The sequence below is a fragment of the Melanotaenia boesemani genome, chromosome 22, assembly GCF_017639745.1.
Source record: "Melanotaenia boesemani isolate fMelBoe1 chromosome 22, fMelBoe1.pri, whole genome shotgun sequence".
In the NCBI taxonomy this organism is placed as follows: Eukaryota; Metazoa; Chordata; class Actinopteri; order Atheriniformes; family Melanotaeniidae; genus Melanotaenia; species Melanotaenia boesemani.
This window is the reverse complement of record NC_055703.1, coordinates 14,986,837-15,003,176: the sequence shown is the minus strand read 5'-3', so window position 1 is coordinate 15,003,176 and position 16,340 is coordinate 14,986,837. Positions and strand designations below refer to the sequence as shown.

Sequence of the window (16,340 nt, the reverse complement as noted above, 5' to 3'; positions counted from 1 at the left end):
GTGATTCAGCTGAAATACAAGGGGACAATATTATCGTGTCCTGGAAAAATGAGCCCATCACACTTGTGCATTTTTTATGGTTGGTTGTTTGCTTACTAGTTTCTTAGCTTCTGATTAGCAGTAATCCGGGATTCAGCACATAAGAAGGTAGCACTAGGCTCTGAATTCCCCCAGGCAGCTAAAAGCCATACAAATCCCTCAGATTATTCGTTGAGTTGAACGTTCTTGTGTAGGTCGGCTTTTTGTTGAGAAAAAAAACTTGAGACTACACCACGGTCCAGGTTTGATAAAATAACGGATACCTGGATGTGATTTTTGTCGTGTGATTTTGGTTCCTGAAACTCTTAAATTATTTACTTTGGTCCAAAATGCTAAAGCTTTTCAACCCTATGTCTACCAGCTGGTTTATCTTACACATAAAGGGTGCCCCTTTTGACCCCCAAGCTGTTGTTTTGACTATGCCACAGGGGATGATGGAGGCGGAGCAGTCTTGGGGGTTTAATAGCATCACAGATTAGGAGAGGTAATCCTTGGTGGAAGGAGGCACTGTGCAATGTGGGTCGTTGTTTGGCTGTGAGAAAAACCGTCAGTATGATGGAAAGAGTGCACCGTTTGTAAAGAAAAGGAGGCAGGAAAGGTAGGTGGGCATGAACAAAGAGACAAAGCATTATAAAATGAGTGAAGAGCCAAATGGGGGAAAGTAAACTGAAGGCAGTGCGATAGATAAGAAGGTGCAAGTCTTTCTTAATAGGCTTTGTAGTTGGGGCTTGTTATTTCACACCTGTGGGCTGGTACGACTAGATTTGCCCTAGAAAACGGGCACACGTGCACATATAAACTCCCCGCCCAGTTTTGTTTGTGCGCATGCACACAGTCACTTGCATTGCTGCTAGTACCTGTCACCATGACAGCAAGATTTTCCTCTCTCTTGAAGACGCTGGAAAGACAGAAGATGTCTGTGGACTCCATGAAGAGACCGCTGATGATGGCTGCTCTCAATGGACTCTATGTGGGCCGGATGCCTGTCCCAGAGAGTCCAGGAGGGGAAGGAACCAAGTCCACTACAGATGAAAGAGTAAGATGCTTGTTCAGAGTACTGAGTACTGGTTATTTATTAAGATCTCATGACTTCAGCTATTGTATTATGATGGATTTTTCTATCAAATATGCTGAATATTTATTTAGTTTCACATAAAGTTTTTTTGATTCACATGCAACAACAAAAAAAAAAGTATGATATTAAAACTATTTTAGGTTTATGTTTTGGTGCCACTATTTAACAGGGTTTCTTACTGTGCTTACTTAGTGGGATTCATTGCCAAATTTAGAAAAGAAAAGACACAATTCTAAACCAAATTTCTTTCCATTTTTAATGGTTGTTAAAATAAACCAGAAAATCAAACTCTTGCATAAACAAGAATTCCAATTCCCAGTCTGCTTTTTCTCTATTTGAGTGGGGAGGTGTGAAACCCAGTCTTTGTGCCTGGCTGTTGCTAAGCTAATGGGGGCAAACCTCTAAGTGGGCTGTGGAACGCGTGGCATGGTGGTGCACATCGCCTCTCAGCCTGCTGGTATGTTAAGAATGTGACCCGAGAGAGTGTGATCGAGCTGCAGAAAAAGAGGGACAGAAATATATTCTACATGGCTGACCTTAATAAACATGTACCCCCACCAGGATGAGTACCCACCACTGCTGTTTTTTTCTTTTTACAGCTGTGTTATTGAATCACAGATGCTTTGAGTTCTTTCATATTGAAGTCAGCATTGAAATGGGTGTTTAGTGTTGAGTTTAGAAGTGTGGTCCAGTATTAAAATATAACTGCTGGATTCTCATGGTCTGAATAATCTATTGGGTTTAGGTAAAAAAAAAAACAAGTAAAAACCTTGACTAACTCCTCATTTCTGTCTTGTCTGTCACTCCAGTGTAAGACTTTGGAGTTGAAGCTAGAGGAAGAGCGAGTCTTCACTGAGTATGAACAGGTGCCTAAGAAGAGGGCAGACTGCATTCTCACGTCCGCAACCTTGCCTGAAAACACTGAGCGCAACCGTTTCCGTGATGTTGTCCCTTACGAGGAGAATCGAGTTGAGCTTGTACCCAACAAGGAGAACAACACGGGTTACATCAACGCATCACATATCAAGGTGTGTTTTAATGGGGTAAAATGTAATAAAAAAGTAGAATGATCATTATTATTTTTACATCGATGTGACAGACTACTACTACAACAGATGTAAAGTTTTCTTTTTTTTTATGCATTTTCTGCATTGAACAAAAGATGTATGAAAAGGTTATAGTTCTCAGTATTTTTTCTTGATATATACTAAGATATTATCAAATTTTTTTATCATCTAGACTGGTTTTCTTTAGAATTTGCGGCCTTTTTGGCTAAGATACAGTGGACTAGATCCAAACCATGATACTGCCACCACATCATTTGACAAATTGGACAAGGTTTTAGGGCTTCAATATTTTTCTAAACATAACACTTTTTTTCCCCATTCAGAGGTTATGTTTTGGTTTCATCTGCTGATTTTAGGTCTAATAAAATCACTTTTGTAGCAGTGTTTATTAATATTTCTATCATCCTTATTCTTCTTTCCAATGCAGGGTCACCCTAATGTTCCCTTTTCCTGTTAACTAAATGAATAAAATAAAAATAAAATCGTTATTCACAAACATATTTTAAACAGTCTTCTATAAGTACAGCTGTGTTTTTGGAAAGCAGTGACTTTCTCTTAGCAGCCCTGCCATGCACCCGGTGTTCTTCTAGATCTTCTAATGGAGATCATGAAAATTTAGACAGACTTTATCTACTTCTTCTTTAAACTAACTTTTTCTTCCTCTTGTCCCCTTTTCTCTTGTGTCTTGAATATTGTACACCTTCTGAAAGACAAGAGAGAGGAGACCTTTGGAAAAGCTGAGAGTGAGAAAACATAGGTGTAACGTATGCAGGGATGTTTCACCAAGAGACGTACCCCATAAAACTTGTCCCTCTGCAAAAACTATATAGTGATGCCATACTGATTTAAGGAAGCATGGATTGGCTCTTTGTGCTTCTTAATCCTCTCATCTCTTACATTCTCATTGGAAGAAGTGAGGAAAGCAAGGAAATAGAAGAAATTAGATTTGCACAATAAAAATAATCCTTTTTGGTGCTTAAAGACTATTCTGAGTTTTTTTTTTTTTTTTTTTTTTTGTGTGACCTCAGACCATATCTCCCTCCTTGAGATAGATGTATCTTTGTTGGTTGACCAATTCTTGAGAGGGTAACAGTGATCTTGGATTTCTTCCACTTGCACACAGTCTGTCTCATAAGTCTTATAAGCAACAAACTTAAAACTCGTTTTAATTTAGGCAGCAAGCTTTGATACCTGTTCTTCAAACACAGCAGGGCTCCTCCTCATGTTTGATTGTCATCCTGTTGATTGAAGTCATCTAACTCAAGTTAACTGCCAGTTATAGAGGTCCATGCTTTAGCCATTCACAGATTAGCAGCTTTACGTAACTTTTATTCCATAAATAAATAACTGAATTTAGTAGTGTTTGTCTAGCTAGATTTTCTTTTTCCTTTTAGGGTTTGTGTGGTAGTCTGACAACATTTTAGGTAATATTTATACAGAAATCTCAAGCGGTAAAGGGTTCTAATATAATATCCAAAACATATATGTTGTATCTGTTGGCTTAAACTGTATGTTTGCTATGCGAAAAAGAAATCCTGAATTGCAGTCAAGTTAGTTTTCAGTTTCAGCGATAATGAAAATACTTGCAACACCCATAAAATGTAACATGTTTATATAGAGTATAATCTTGATGATTTGAGTTTTCTTTTAGCCCCTGTTGTGGCCGTTTCTAAGAAGGGAATGGCTTGGAGGAGAGGATGAAAGGCAGCTATTGAAGGCTATTAGGGCCTTTAAGCTCTGAGCTCTTGGAATTCCCAAAGAATGTTGTCCGAACTCCAACCCTCTTAAGCAACCTGAATTATTCTCACTCGTCCTCTGTTCATGTTAAGCAGAATTCAGGGTATTCATACTGGTTTGTGGGTATGCATAAGTTTACATTCACCATGTGTACTTTATTGATGATCTGGTGTGATTTTTCAAAGCATCTCTGTAACATTGCGTTTTCTAGGTGTTTACTTATTCCAACCCTGCCATTTAAGGTTTGTGCAGCAGAACTAAAAGCCTTGTTCATTCGTCATCCATCTCTATACAGTTTACAATCACGAGGTGGCTTGAGGAATCAGCTGAGAGATGCTTATTATGTAATGCCAGCGTGTGAGTGTGTTGAAAATGGAAAGGTTTCGCGCTGTGTGTAGCATTATGATTATCACTGATGAAAACAGAAGAAAGATTTAAAAGGAAAAAAAGCAGGTGATCAAGGAAAAGAATGTAGGTTGAGGTCAGACCCCCTTGTACTGCCCTCTAGTGGTCGATGTGTTGTCAATATTATCTTAAGCATACTGTAACGTCTGTATAAATTGTTTTTTGCTGTTTACTTTGATTGAAATGTATTTACAGATTAGCTAATTTGTTTGTTTACATATATTTAGGTTGATTTGTTTGTTTGTCCACTAATTGATTCTCTGTGTGTGTTTCCCCAGGTTATGATCAGAGGGGAGGAGTGGCACTACATTGCCACCCAAGGCCCATTAGCCAACACCTGTGCTGACTTCTGGCAGATGGTCTGGGAGCAGGGGGTCAATGTAATTGCCATGGTTACTGCAGAGGAGGTACTTACACATAGCCATAGAGAACTTACAGATGTGGACCACTTACCATTGCTGACAGCTGGCTGTCCCGGTGTTAGAAACAGGATGACAGTGAGAGTGTGTGTCAGTGTATGCATGTGTTTATGCATAAGTTGCTACTTTCCTCCATTTTTCCTTTTTGTATTTCTGTCTCGTCACCTGAGTCACTTCTCACCCTGCTCTTGTCAATTTCCCCTCCAGGAAGGTGGGAGATCCAAGAGTCATCGCTACTGGCCCAAACTGGGCTCCAAACACAACTCAGCCACTCACGGCAAGTTCAAGGTGACCACCAAATTCCGCACTGACTCTGGCTGCTTTGCTACCACGGGGTTAAAGGTCAAACATCTGTTATCCGGCCAGGAGAGGACAGTCTGGCACCTGCAATACACTGACTGGCCGGAGCAGGGCTGTCCTGAATATGTTACTGGATTTCTCTGTGAGTGTGAACATCTCCCAGTGACATGCACTTTTTTTTAAAACGATCGTAGAAATTTTATTATCCAATGTCTAAATTCTTTCCTTTTCTTTCTTCCTGCTTCTTCTTTCTGAAGCATACTTAGAGGAGATCCAGTCTGTGAGGAGACACACTAACTCCATGCTGGACACCTCAAAGAGCCTGAATCCTCCTGTGGTGGTGCACTGTAGCGCTGGGGTGGGTCGCACTGGAGTGGTCATTCTGACTGAGCTCATGATCAGCTGCCTGGAGCACAATGAGGTGTGTGTATAGTGGCTGCAGCCAGTGCTGCAAGTTCAGCAGTCTGAATGGGTTTTGACCATTTTGCTAAATGTTCTGTGTAATAAATGAACCATAAGCTACACAGATAATAATCATATTCTATCTTTTCTTTTTCCTTTTCAGCCAGTGGAGGTTCCAACCATGTTATCAGAGCTGAGGCAACAGAGGATGCTGATGGTGCAGACCATCTCCCAGTATAAGTTTGTCTATCAGGTCCTCATCCAGTTCCTGAAGAATTCCCGCCTCATTTAAACTTGGTCCTGACATGATGTGGAACAATGACACTACATGGTAAAAATGGTACTTCAGCTTAGCATGAGGACTGTAGAAAAGTATACTGAGATCTGGGAGAAGCAGAAACAGAGATCCATTCGAGTTTTCTGTTGGGGAGGTTTTGTAAGTAGTAGGGGATTTTCAAACAAGCCCACCTCAAGGGAGAAGAGAAATTGTGTATTCCCGTGTAGAAATCAACCATTTCTCCTCATCAGTGTATTCACATTTAGCTCTTTATTTCTTCTTCATCTTGAATCTGGTTTTTCTGTCAAGCATACATGTTGTCCTGGCAGTTCAGGCAAACAAGCAGCTTGTCTTGACTGCAGTTGTGAATGTTTCTTTCAGTGTGGCCTGCCTGTATGTTCCTGACTTTTCTAAAGGAACACGTTGAGAAAATCAGATCTCAGTTTCAGTTCAGAGAGATTTTTTGCCAGCTTCATTTCTCTTTGTGTGTCTCTCTCTTTTTTAGCCATTCTTAGACATGGCATCATGGCATAATGCTGCCTAGGCAGCAAAAGGACTTTTTACTCTACACTCTTGAGTTTGCCAAGCAAAAGTTTCCTTCAAATAACTGTTCTAAATTTTTTTCTAATTGTTATTTTTTATTTGTTGTTGATCTGAACTTGTCTTAAACCACGCTACTGTTTTTTGTAAAGTGTTGCATAGATTCCTCCCACTGTTCTTGTGAAGACGCACCAACTGCAACATTAATAAACCCCCTCTTTCTCTAGTAAAACACACTCACAAACACACATAGTATAATTCAAAAGCCTCTTGTTTTATTGGATCATGGCTTCTTGCAACCACATGTGTCTTACCATGTTTGTTACCTTAATGCATTTCAAAACATAAAGGTTTGTCTCCAAACTGGAGATACATATAAAGGTTATACAGTAAATGCTGTATATATTGTATCATTGTGCCTTACTGTATGTGTAACACATAGAAGCTTGTTATTCTGTGCCTCCAGAGGTCAAATCATTTCGTCACCTTTACCTTAGATCCTTAACCTAATGCTCAGGTTTGGATTTGGCAGAAAAAAAGGTTAAATCTGGGATTTTCTTTGAAGGAAAAAAAAACTCTTAACAGACTTTGCCACAAAAAAGAAGCACAAATGCATTTCTAATATATTGATCAAAATTCAATAGCTAACAGTGTTCCCAGAGCTTTTTAAAAAAATATTCCTAAATCTTTTGCATGTTACATTAAATCAGCCATGTCCAACAAAACTCTGTACATAATGGGCATGTGAAAGCATTTTAAATTGTGTCTTTTCTTGACTTGGTACCCTTAAAATACCGCAACATAATAAACTATGCATGCATTTTTATTTTTCAATGTATATATTTCAGTATATGTTCTCAGATAAATATAAGCTTTATGCACTTCTGTTCTCTTAAACAGTATTTTCTCACATGGCATTCCATGGTTTGTTTATATTTAATTCTTCTCCCCTTTGGCTTTCTTTTGTGGCAGAACCCCCAAATACATTTCAATTAATGTGTACATATTTTTTGTATATGCATTTTGAGTGCATTAAGTCATGTTTTCTCTCCCCAGACTTGTATGAAGCGGTTGTACTTGCTTATTATGCAATTAAAGCCTTATTTTCTTTAAGACTGTGGTCTCAAAATCGTCTCTTTTGTGAATGTTTAAATAATGTATTTTTTACTTGATAAAATGTGTGTATTTGAGGACTTTTCTGACAGCATTAGAAACCCTAATTAGTGCCGAACAGACACGAGGTGTAAATGCAAACAGTGCTCCAACCATCCTCTGTGATGGAGGAACAATATTGTGCAGCTTCCACAGCCCCCTTGTGGGGAAGGCTGCTGTCCAGTTGGATGACAGGAGTTTTGTTGCATTGACCTGCACACATTTGTAAACAACTTCACTCTGATGGTTAACAGGGTTCGGCTGATGTGTCAGTCACAAGACAATGAAATTGTTCTCATCTTAGCTTTTTCATCACTTTGTTTATAATGTCTTTTAAAAGAAAAAGAGCACTTCTCATAACTACACACTAAATGCCGACTTGTTACAAAATATAAATTAGGAAATATATTTAAAAAATGTGCATAAAATCAAAAAGGCTCTTTTTATATTGATTACAAAATGAGAAAAGAAAAGGCCTACAGTTCTTCAAAGCTCACAGTCAAAGGAGTGTATGAAGTCCGCAGGGATTGGCTGTGATCATTTTTGAGCCATCTCTTTGAGCAGCTCTGTGAGGTAGTGGTGATCCTTCCCATGAGCCACCTCCATTATAGCCATTGCCTGTGCATATGAGAAACAAATAGTAGTTTTCCAACATTTAAAAGCACATTATTTACTTCTCTGTTAATACTAAACCTGTGTGTATGAGTCTTAGACTGGAAATTCAGCAGGTGAATTTACCTTTTTGAGAGCACTGATGCCTGCAGAGTGCCTCTCCACCTGCATGTAGATTCTGCCCATCTTCAGATACATAGATGACACATTTAAGGAATAGGGTGGATACAGAATGCTGCAATAGACATAGAGCATACATTTTTTTAATAAATAAATACAAAACCTAAAGCTTTTTGCAATTTTAAGATAATCTAAATGATGGAGAAATCCCAAACACGATTACCATAGTTTTTTTTTTCCCAAATGAATCGTTCACATACCATCTTTTAACTAACTGATGAAGTAAGTTTAGAAATGTTTAAGATGTACATTTGCTTAAGGGAACAGGGGTATTTTTGCCACAAAGTCTTGGTTACACATTTAATCTGTATTTTAAAAGTGTCACAAAACGAGTCACAACACAATGTTATAACAGACTTTTTGGTGTCCACACAGCTTTTAACCCACAGAAAGTTTCATCTGTTAGAAATGAGTCTGCAAGAATATAATGTGTCACAATGACGTTTATCAATCAAAATATTAAAAAAATATACTTTATATTTCAATTTAGAAAATGGATTAAATAAATATGGTAGAAAATGCCTCGTAGCTTAGTTTTTTTGTTGAAATGCTCTTCTAGATGTACATACAGTCTAATAGCCTTTAAATTAAATCTTTAAAGCCTCTTTAAAGGCAATTTTTCAAATGTACTGAATTTGTTGTGATATTTTTAACTAATAAGTATCACCATGACATCTCCTCAGTTACATTATATTAAGATAATAACTTACCATAGTTCAAGTGCTTTTAAATTTTTGTTTAAATACAGAAAAAAACTGTCCAGGTTTTAATCTACAGATTACTATGTGTGGTAAAAAATAAACCTATAATTGTGAACTTTTCACTAATCTGACAGAGCAAAAGAGACTTAATGAAGAATTCCTTACAGAAATGAGCACATAATGCAGATTGAAAATTTCAGTTCCAGCGGATAAGATAATAATGATTACACAGAAACACAAAATACTATAGGAAAAAGTACTAGGATAGGACTGTTGGGATGCCCAAATATAATGACATATAAACAGAAAACAGCACAAAGTATCTTTTAATAATACTACAAAGAAATTCAGATACATCAATATCAAAATCATAGCTTGAGCAATCAAAATTACACCAATTTTCTATCAGTGGAATAAAACCATATGCATATGAGATTATTATCATCATTGCAAGTAATTAAACTGGGGAACTTGAAAATCTCAATTTAAAAAAATGTAATAGAAAAAAAGGAGAAAATTGTGCATTTTTAAAACTTTTTTTAGTACCTGTAAGGTTTGAGGATCTTCTCTCCATATCTAATGGCTCCGTCTGCGTCTTGCATGTAAATACAAACTCCCATGGCCTGGTACATCATGTGGAGCATGTACACATTGGAGTCACCAAAGACAGATCCCATTTCCTCCAAGCTCTGCTCACACATCTCCAGCAGCTCACTAGGAGGTGCTAACAAGTCAAGGCTGCATCCACAAGAGCTGAGCTGAAATTTAACTTTATAAAGTCTGCATGTTGTTTTGGTGATGAGTGATGTCATTTAAAAAATATGCATGAATCATATATGTATTATTTACCACATCAATCAATAAATTAAGATTTATATAAAGCATAGAGGAAGAAGCTGGGATATTGACTTACAAAAGGCTCAAACACTTTTAATTTTCTTTCTTTCCTTCCTGTATCTATTTTATTTTGGAATGGGTGAGTTGTAAAACACAAAAGATGAGGACATTAATTTGCATTAAAGGATATTTTTAACAACCTTGAGGTCCCGGAACTCTTTGATAGTCTTCTTGGCATAGCGCACCATGTTGCTGATGACTTGTGGCTCGATGGGGTCACTCTGCTTCCGTACTTTCAGCTTTGCCTTATCCTATCGTCGGACAGGAGACAGAGCATGCCAGTTCGACAATAAAAGAAGCAGTTTTAAATTCAACTCATAAATAAGAAAATCTAGATAAACTTGTATGCATCAAAAGAGCACCTAGTGAATTCAGCCTTCACTTTCGATTGGCTCTTACTTTAGACATGTTTTTGCATTCTGAGCAGTCGCAGGTGAAATAATAGAACTCTCTCAGCCTGTTATTGCGGTCATCTGTTGGATAGAGGAGGTCTATGTAGCTGATGAGCACCTAGAAAGGGATAAAACAATAGCTTACACATAGAAAATAAAGCACTCTCTGTCCTTGACATCCTTCCTTTTGTCTGCTGACAAATAGTTTGTAATTCCAGATATGCTGAAAATAACTTCGCGACCACATCCCCACTTTTAACCACACACAAACACACGCAGGCACCCTGCTGTCTTTGACATGCCATTAACCTGTTACTGCACATCAGCAGTGCTGTGGTTCACCACTCATCTCTTCACATGCCTGTCTTTGCCTTCCAGTCATTCCATACAAGCGCCAGGTCAAAGACAAAGTCTCTCATTTATATTGTCTCTCAGGTTATTTCACTAGTAACTTATCAAACTCAAATTCATGTCAATAATGAGAAATTAGAAATCAAATAGGAAAATTTGAACATTAAGCATTAATTGCTCTGAATTAAGTTTAGACAGATTGTTTGTCTCTTTCCTTTAAGAAATATTAACTGAACTCAAAGACACCTAATATGATTAGCATGCTGTCTGTCAGAACACAAGAAGCATAGCTCCCTCCGTTGCACACTAGAAATACAATCAAGAACAAGATCCAGCCCCCTCTGATCCCAGTTGTCTCTTTTCCTCACTTCATCTCCAGGTTTCATGTCCTGCACTGCCCGAATATCAGCTGATGTCCCGTTAAATGTGACAATGACACTGGGAAGGCAACTGTGGTTTATTAATGCCACGCTGTAGAAAGAGACAGATAAAAAAAAAAATTAAATAAATTCTTTAAATGGATCAAATAAGAGAAGCGTGGCATAGTTTTGCTAAATACAGTAACATTACTGCTTTAAGTGGTGTTCACTTCATGCTGCAACTACACTCAAATCTTGAGGGTCCCTGAAAAAAGTTAACAACTGTTTTATTATCTATGTGGTTGGAAATAGACAAAGAGCAGAGCTTTCAACTGACAATTTTAAACCCATTTTTATCATCAAAGGACCAACTGCACAAGATAATGTACAATGAGAGTTGACAGAAAGGCTTATCTGGATACAGTATGTGTTGCTCTGAATACTGACCTTCATATCAAACAAACATGGCTAATTGTAGCGGTGCATGCCTGCATTAAGATGATTACATGTTCCCAAAGTGTTCTCACCATGTTGCTGCACTTATAAATTGTGTTCGTAAATAGACAAGTGAGATCTCTTTCTTACTCTGGGTAGACTGCAGTTCCCATGTGGGAAAGTTCATCATCCTCGATGGTGAAACCATTGCAAGCAATCTGTTAAAAAAGCACATGGAAGAGTGTGAAAAAATATGTAGAAGCAAATTGTAATGGTTAGAAAAAAGCATAAATCTACTGTGTGTCAGTGTGTGTGTGTGGTACCTGAGAGAAGAGTGTTAGCAGGTCTTTGTGGTCAGGAAACTCTACATGTTTGGAGTAAAAGCGATGCAGTCCAGCAATGTCTGCCTCTGTTCGCTCTCTTTTCTCATTATCTTCATCCTCCATATCTGGTATAGTCAGGGAGAAACATTTGGATTTCATGTTATTGTTCAAAGATGTCTTTTTGATAGTGTTTTGTTAAGAACAGCATGCATGCATTGCATGGCCACCAAACCCACTAGATCTCAACTAAACTAGACAATAATGGGGAATTCAGACACAGCACACCCATCAAAATCATTAACATTCCTCCAAAAGTTTCAGAGATGTAGAATTGATGCCAAAAGATGCTAAATCTGTTGACCATATGTGGTGGTTGAACATAACATGGCTTTTTTGGTCACCATTCAACACTGGGTTTCGCACTGGCCCCTTTATTTTCAGTTTTGGTAAGGTGCTACAAAGTACTGTACCCCCTAATTAAGCTACATTTCAGTTACCAACATCTTTGCTTGTAGGCCATTAAGGACTAAGCCAGATTCATAGTTTGTTTTTAGGGTCCACTACCAGTCAGATCAAACATGTAAGTACTATAGTCTTGTCCTTTTGACCAGTTGTCTGATATAACTGTGAGCACCCATGGCTCATTTCCTCACTATACCAAACAGTAAGTTTATCAGTTTCAGTTTTCCGTCTTTACCAACCAGCCGTTGGCTTTTTGTAGCTACAGTATCACTTTTTTTCCTCCTTAAATAATTTTCTTTATCATTGTCAAACTTTCAGTGTTTGGCCCCAAGCTGTGTGTGTGTATAAGAGAAGCACTGAGGCTGGACTCACCTGAACTGCACCCCATAAATTTCCATTTGTCATTTACAGAATTGACTAAATTTAGCCTGTCACAACTTGACTGTAACGAAAAGTTAATACCCAGTATGATTTTATGATTTTGACCCATAGTATGAGTGTCAATTAATTATTAGCTAATTCTAATTAAAAAGAAAAGAACAAACAAACAAACAAATAAAAAACACTACAATATTACAATTTCACTCGGGGGATAAATAAAGCATTTTTAATTTTATTAATTTAATTCTAAATTATTCAATATTGAAATTAACTTGATCCAACACCACAGTTGGCAAACTTTACATGCCCCCATGCAGTCAAGTGTCAAGAAGTGCAATCACTTACGTGACTGCATCTCTCCGATGAGCATCATCCTTTCGGACACACATTGATCTTTCTGCATTTTCTGCATAGAATAGCCATGTTTACCACAGTATGTACCAGACAGTACTCTAGAAGTACATGGACTGTCATTAAGTGTCAAACCTTCTTAGCGAGGATCCGGGCCACCAGCCGAGATGTCTCTGATGGGCACCAGTTGTCTCCAAATGCATTAATCGCTGAGCACTCCAGCTTGTGCATGGCCCAATCTCCTTTCTTCAGACAAATATACACAGTCAAAGACGCCTTTTAGTTTAAACTGAAACATGAGTACACTTAGCAGAGAGAAGTATTCAGTTTGTAACCGACCACAGCAGAAGACCTAACAGTTGGCAACTCCTAAGTGACACCAGATTTGCGTAAATCATCACTTTGCCCTCTCAATATGCAAGCTGACTTGTTCACTGATGGCTTAGACCGAGTTTTCTGATTTTATAAACAACACTGCAGGCACACTTCACAATAGTACAGTATTCTATGCAAATAAATTAAATTGCTCACTATCAATGATCTCTTTTGTTGGAAATGACATTGATTATAACTTTACTTGTTATTTAGTTTAACACACACAAAACCAAACAAATTCAGTCATAAAAAATAATGACAGGTTAGAGTCTGTAACCACAGTCATACTAATGCTGTGATCTGTTCAGACAAGGAAATACAAAAGGCATGAATGAAGTTAAGTAAACTTAGACACTTATTAGCACTAGCTATGTAAAAGATTTATGGTGGCACCAATGGAAAGAATACCACCACGTCATCTGCATTATGAGTGCATGGCAAATGACAGGAATCAATGAACCTGTATAGTATACTATGGAGTGATATGATATGTGAGACATGGTGTGAGCAGATCACTAGTATTGTTAGGATGCAAACTAAGGGGGGCATCAAAGTTCTGACCAAGTTTGCATCCACAGTTAAAAAAATCTCACAGGAACTGTGTCACTTAATTTCCTACCTGGCACTTTACATTGCAGTAAAAAGCTTTCTTGCACTTCCCACATCTTGCCAAGCCCTCTTTCCTACAAAAGAAAGAAGCTTTTTTAGATAATATGCAGAGTATCATTAAGTAGGCACTTAAGGAACCTCATCCATCTTGATAAGATCTGTTATAAAAGACTGACAACACTAAAACACCACACACAAGAACTCACTGACTGAAAACATTCAAGCCAAAGAGTCTGTAAGTACATGTCTGATTGTGTAACAGTATCTAGCTGTGTTGAATGTGTGCATGGACATTTAGCTGTCCTGCTTCTGCGGTCAGAGACAGGAAACAGCAGTTGCTGGTGGGTTGCAGTAACTGATAGCAATGAAGGGCTTTAAAACATTCTGTGGTATTAATAGAGCTGACCTTATCATGGACCAGCTGTCTTTGTAACACACTGAAACAGTAAAGTAGTCCACAATTTTGAGACACTTAATATCTCAAGTCTCTCACTCTTGAGATCACTTCTGGACTATTGTCTGATTCCTCTAATTAATCACACCCACACTTTTGCGTGAACTAGATGAAAATCATCATGGTGCCATTCATATTCTCCAAGAGAGGTTATTAGGTTTGTGAAAGAAGCGATCTAAGCATCACCCAGAAAGATGAGACACACTCATAACCAAAATAGATTTTAAGGGGAGGCAGTTTTACAGAGCCATGTGTGCTTTTTAATAGTCAAAACGACCCCTCAGAGAATCAGGTTTGTAGAGACAATACATTTTAATTATGAGAAATATAATGAAGCGTCGCAGAATAATTAGACACACTACATCACTGTCACAACAAAAGTTGTCTCAGGATACGAGATACTAATTTTAGGGCTTTATTTCACCTGGTGAAGCAGAACTCGCAACAGCAGCCTCTCTCTTTGACTGATAGCACAAATGAATACGCCGGGCACGAAAACAAGAGCTCCCCAACTTTAAAAGGTCTGGTAACGCGGAGACCTCGTCCTTTTCCCGGACTGTCGAACCTCTCCAGTCCCGCGATGCTGCCAGTCATCGTGCCGTCTCCCTGCAGAATGAATTTGGACTTTAGGGGAGAAGTGGGATGTGGCACTTTAAGTGTTGGGGCGTCGCCCTCCTCCTCCTCCTCGTCTAATCACAGCACCTAAAGTTTGAACTGTTTGACCTGGATAGTTACATATTCAGACGATCTTTGTGGTTTAATATCTGTCTGTCTGACTTGGATAAAAGAGGAAAGTGGGAACAGAGAGGGACATTATTTATTTATTAGTTAATTAAAAAAGGCATTGCAATTTGCCAGTGCCCTCACCACTAGGGATAATGTGAGGCGGCATCTGCAACCCACAGAAGTTGCTCAGGTATTGCTGCTCATCCAAGACGGCACATAAATTTAGCAAAGTTTGCTGTGTCTCCCAGCACAGTGTCGTGAGCATGGAGGAGATACCAGAAGACAGGGCAATACACCAGGAAATGTGTAGAGGGGCGGTAGGGTGACAATAACCCATCAGCAGGACAGCTATCTGCTCCTGTACAGGAGGAACACTGCCCTACAAAATGACCTTCAGCAGGCCACTAATGGCAGCAGGTCAGTGATGGTATGGGAAGGAGTAAGGTTTAACCTGCAGAACGGCAAGGTTCTGCAAGGTGCACAACCAAAGGAAAAAATAAATAAAAATAAAAAATAAAAGCATGGGACTCCAATATTGGCAAAGCTCTGGTTTTTACTCACTTTTCTTGTCCATTTACTTCATGACATGTATAGTTTTGTTTCTTTTATAATCCACATTCCTTACCAAGTATATACAGACTAAGGCCTCAATCATTCAGTACCAAACACAGGAGTACATTTACAGCTGTGAGCCAAAACATTCAATACAAACTAGTTCTTAACACTGTCCAAAAAAAAAAAAAAAAAAAAAAAAAATTGCTTTACATCTGGCATCACTTATCACCTATGTGTGTGTGTGTATATATATATATATACATAGCTGTTAATCTCAAGCTCGGGTTGTCTACCAGAGTCCTGGAAGGACTTGAGGGTCCTATGCAGCATCTTAACTGTTCCTAGGACTGCACTCTTCTGGATGGAGATGTCTGATATTTCTCCAGGCTGGAGCCAATTCTATAGTGTTTGAGGAGACAGCCCCCAGTGCTCAAATGACCAGCGGTACAACTGTTGGCTTCATCTTCAAGGCTTTATCAATCTCTTCCTTGAGTCCATGGCATCTCTCAGTTCCTTCTTTATGATATTGCCATCGTTGGGGATGGCTACATTGATCACTATGACTTTCCTTTACTGCTTATCCATGATCACTATGTCTGGTTGGTTGGCCACCACCATTTTGTTCGTCTGTATATGGAAGACCCACAGGATCTTAGCCCTCTCATTCTCCACCACCTTGAACGGCATTTCCCATTGTGACCTAGGGTTCTCCAGCCCATATTCTGCACAGATGTTTCTGTACACTATACCGGCTACTTGGTTAT

General features: G+C 38.5%; 2 protein-coding genes across 4 annotated transcripts in view; one reads left to right on the top strand and one right to left on the bottom strand.

The window, feature by feature from the left end:
* Window positions 1-6,468, top strand: part of LOC121633750 (tyrosine-protein phosphatase non-receptor type 14-like) — a 33,160-nt gene extending 26,692 nt beyond the window's left edge. For all 3 annotated transcript variants that reach the window (XM_041975971.1, XM_041975973.1, XM_041975972.1), the window contains exons 15-20: window positions 935-1,075; window positions 1,924-2,142; window positions 4,602-4,730; window positions 4,950-5,184; window positions 5,300-5,463; window positions 5,608-6,468. In XM_041975971.1, coding sequence (XP_041831905.1) covers window positions 935-1,075; window positions 1,924-2,142; window positions 4,602-4,730; window positions 4,950-5,184; window positions 5,300-5,463; window positions 5,608-5,736 — 1,017 coding nt within the window. In that variant the 3' untranslated portion in view covers window positions 5,737-6,468. The remainder of the gene's footprint in view (window positions 1-934; window positions 1,076-1,923; window positions 2,143-4,601; window positions 4,731-4,949; window positions 5,185-5,299; window positions 5,464-5,607) is intronic.
* Window positions 6,469-6,520: 52 nt separating this feature from the next.
* smyd2b (SET and MYND domain containing 2b) lies at window positions 6,521-14,896 on the bottom strand. Its single transcript, XM_041975974.1, has 12 exons — window positions 14,720-14,896; window positions 13,852-13,915; window positions 12,993-13,103; window positions 12,852-12,912; window positions 11,664-11,788; window positions 11,491-11,558; window positions 10,915-11,017; window positions 10,203-10,313; window positions 9,934-10,054; window positions 9,453-9,627; window positions 8,152-8,260; window positions 6,521-8,031 (listed from the first exon to the last, which is right to left on the bottom strand). Exons 1-12 carry the CDS (start codon window positions 14,887-14,889, stop codon window positions 7,951-7,953), a joined length of 1,299 nt encoding a protein of 432 aa, XP_041831908.1. The 5' UTR covers window positions 14,890-14,896; the 3' UTR covers window positions 6,521-7,950.
* Between the last annotated feature and the right edge of the window lie 1,444 nt (window positions 14,897-16,340).